Source organism: Juglans regia, chromosome 8, assembly GCF_001411555.2.
Source record: "Juglans regia cultivar Chandler chromosome 8, Walnut 2.0, whole genome shotgun sequence".
NCBI classification, from domain to species: Eukaryota; Viridiplantae; Streptophyta; class Magnoliopsida; order Fagales; family Juglandaceae; genus Juglans; species Juglans regia.
Window position 1 is genome coordinate 22,921,199 of NC_049908.1, and position 3,640 is coordinate 22,924,838.

General features: G+C 32.6%; 1 protein-coding gene across 1 annotated transcript; it reads right to left on the bottom strand.

Annotated features, from left to right (window-relative positions):
• Positions 1-778: 778 nt before the first annotated feature.
• On the bottom strand, positions 779-1,696 carry LOC108981351 (rust resistance kinase Lr10-like). Its single transcript, XM_018952467.1, has one exon. It carries the CDS (start codon positions 1,694-1,696, stop codon positions 779-781), a length of 918 nt encoding a protein of 305 aa, XP_018808012.1.
• Between the last annotated feature and the right edge of the window lie 1,944 nt (positions 1,697-3,640).

The following is a 3,640-nucleotide window of genomic DNA, read 5'->3' on the forward strand; positions in this document are numbered from 1 at the left end:
ATAAAAAAAAAATAAGAAAAAAAGAAAAAAAGTGTTAAAAGCCACGTAGATCTGTAACTATTTTGTGAGACATTTAGCATTTTTCTATTATTTAATTGGCAAGCCTAGTATTATCTACTACATGCTATGGTTATTTATTAGTACTAATTATTAATATGAATACTTTTGAATAACATATTATTGACGCTACGACGGAGGTCAAACATGACTTGCGGTTACGGGACTTGAGGTCAAACATACTTTTGAATAACATACGTAAACCTTACGTATTGTAAGAGCACTTCCAGTGGCTAACCAATATTTTTTATCTGAAAAACTAATTACATTCTACTTATCCTATTTTAACGAACTAGTTTTTAATAGTGCCATTCAACAACTTCTCTAAATTTTTTATCTATTTAATTTAAAAAATAAATAAATAAATTAAAAAAGTAGAGAGAAAATAATAAAAAGAGATAGATGAAAGAACTGAGAAAAAAGAAATAATAGAGAGAGAGAGAGATGTGTAAAACATTTATATATAGATGAGTAGCATCAAACTATATTTAGATTAATACTTATTTTTAGGGCACTGCATAGCATATATACTACGACAAGCGTAGAAAGATTATGACCTTAGATTGTCGATCTTATTTTTTTTTTTGGCTTGATGCAAAACTTTCATGGTTCGGTCAGCACAAAGTCTTTTCTTAAAAAAGAAAAAGGATAGAAAGAGATAGTTCAAATTTTGAAAGATAAACAATAAAAATTAAATAAGACTTTATTCATCTGATTGAATTTACGATGAAGCTTGATTTGAATTATCTCTATCACCCTTTATCTCTCTCTTTAGTGATGGTTGGAGAGGCTTGAGAGGAACTTGTAAGCATTCAACATCTCCTTCAAGCATTTTGACGACTTTGTTCATTGATGGACAATCGGTAGGCTTCATTTGTATGCACCATAATGCGACTATCATCATCTTCTTACATATTTTCCTTTCATCTTCAGTAGCATCTTGTATTTCTATATTCTTTTCATTGTGGAATTGATCATATATCCAAGTGTGGAAGTAAATTTGGCTTAAATGTTCTGCAGATGCATTCAAGTTCTTTCTTCTGCTCACCATTTCCATCAACAGCATTCCAAAGCTATAGACATCAGCTTTGTATGAAACGCCTCCAATATTTTTGTAAAGCATTTCAGGAGCCATGTATCCAAACGTTCCTCTTGCATGAGTCAAAGGAACAATACTGTCTTCCACCAGGTACAATTTTGCTAAGCCAAAATCTGAAACTTTGGGTTTCAAATTCTCGTCAAGAAGAATGTTGTGAGGCTTAATGTCGAAATGTAAAATTTGCATGTCACATCCATGTAAATACTCAATCTTGCAAGCCACTCCTAAAGCAATATCATAAGTTTTCTCGTACTTGAGGATATTTGCCTCTGATGAAAAAATGTGATTGTTTAGAGATCCGTTGGGCATGAACTCATATATAAAGTCATGCTTTGAACCATGAACACAAAAACCAATGAGTTGCACTATATTCACATGATGGATCCTTCCAATGGTTGCTATTTCATTGATAAAATCTTGCCCATTTGCTTTGGATTGGCTTAGAATCTTTACTGCTACAAGACGTCCACTTCGAAGTGTTCCTTTAAATACTATGCCAAATCCTCCTTTACCCAATCTTTCCCTAAAACCTTTGGTCATTTTCTTAATTTCTTAGAAGAGTACCTTATTGGCACGAGGTTATTTTGGCTTTGTAGAAATTCCTCAACATTGTCATACATGGATAAGTGCCTCATTCACCATTTATATAAAAAAATGCAATTACAAATGGAGCACCTAATACACTGATTGCCACATGCTTATCTGGAAAGGAAAATACTAAAGTAATTAATTATACGAAAGTGATCCTGTTATTGTTGCACTATCAGTCTAGTTACTTGTTGTCACCATGGTGTTCTACATTAGAAAAAATATATTGGTAGTATTCACAACCAATTACTCCATTTCGAAATTATTGTTTCGTAGTTTAAGGAATGATTAATTTTCTAAAACAATTAAAAAAGATAAAAAGAGAGAGATACATGAGATTCTTACCGAGTAGTAAGCCAATTAATAAACCTGTAAAATTAGCTTCAAAAGAATTAATGTGCCAACAATTTTGTTATTACCAAAGAAAACCCATCCAATTATATATAATACATCTGATATCTTTCTGGGATAGAAAACTCACATCGTGAGATTGGTATGGGTTCTGCAGGTTTGACAAAAAAGAAAGTTTCACGTCAGCGTTTGAATTCAATAATTAACAATTAGGCCTTAATTATTATAATGCTAGCTAAACTAAGATCGATAAATGTAGTCTTAATATATATTATTATAGGAATTACTACTTGTGACGAAAATATATTCATTTTAATTAGACATAATCATTTTCATATGAAATAAATGAAAACAAATAAACAATTTAATGTGAAATTCATGTCTCGGGTATTCAGAATTGAGTTTCATGATGTTAAAGATAAGTTCAATGTTAATCCTCAGAATTAAGCATATGATCAATAATGGTACTACTAATCAGAATCGGGCAATAGAGGAACGTATGAGTAAATTACAGTGTAATCGTCTTAAACTTGTTTGTTGAACCCAAATTATGTGAGGTCGTATTGACTAAAAGTATAAATTTAAAACCGCCACTTGTCCCAAAAGGTTAAGGTGTTGGTAAGAGGTAAATTTAATTATTTGTATTTAGGGTGCGGCTACTATGCCACCCCATCTTGACCGCTGGGCATACCGCCCAGCGTAAAACAGTTTTTTTTTCTCTTTCTTCTTTTCACATTTTTTTAACATATTTAAATACATTTAAAAAAATAAAAAAAAATACACTAATACACTTAAAATCACTACCTTAATCACTAAGTGAAAAAAAAAATTTTTAATTTTGACCAGCGGTCAAATAGAGGTGTCAACTTTGGGCGGAAAAGTAGACTTTCTCTAGTATTTATCTTAACACTCTACTCATATGTGGGCCAGGCCATACACTCCCGTAATAAGTGGGTTGGACTAACACGAGGAACATTTAATTAATTGAGTGAAGTTTAGAGTAAAGATCCAAACGTAGGATCTCTGCTACGATAACTTGTAAAATACTACTTGTTTCAAAAGTTTAATCTAGTGAGAAGAGGTAGATCTAATTATTTATACTTAATAAAATTTTAGTTTGAAACTTGAGTATAGTCTTCATATTCATTGAATGATTATCATGAGATGTTGAATGTGATATTGATGATGAAGTGGCTTATCAAATTTGGAGTTATGGTCAGTAATGAGTTGATAATAAACCAAAGCCAACAAAGTCTAACAATAAATGTGAGTGCATTAGTACGTACTCCACAGTTGTTGTGGCCCCACATATTCTACGTGTCACAATTGCTGTGTCTCATGTAGTATATGTTCCACAGTTATTGTGGCCCCATGACTTATTTGTTTGTGCCACACTTGCTGTGGACACACGTAACATAATGTGTGGCACCATCGGCGTTAGTGCCTGGCGCGCTTCGGTGACCAGCTAATTAGGCCCCATTCGCAACCTGTTGACTGTACTTCATCAAAGAAGTTCCACTAGGATATTACCCCATCCTAGTGCTT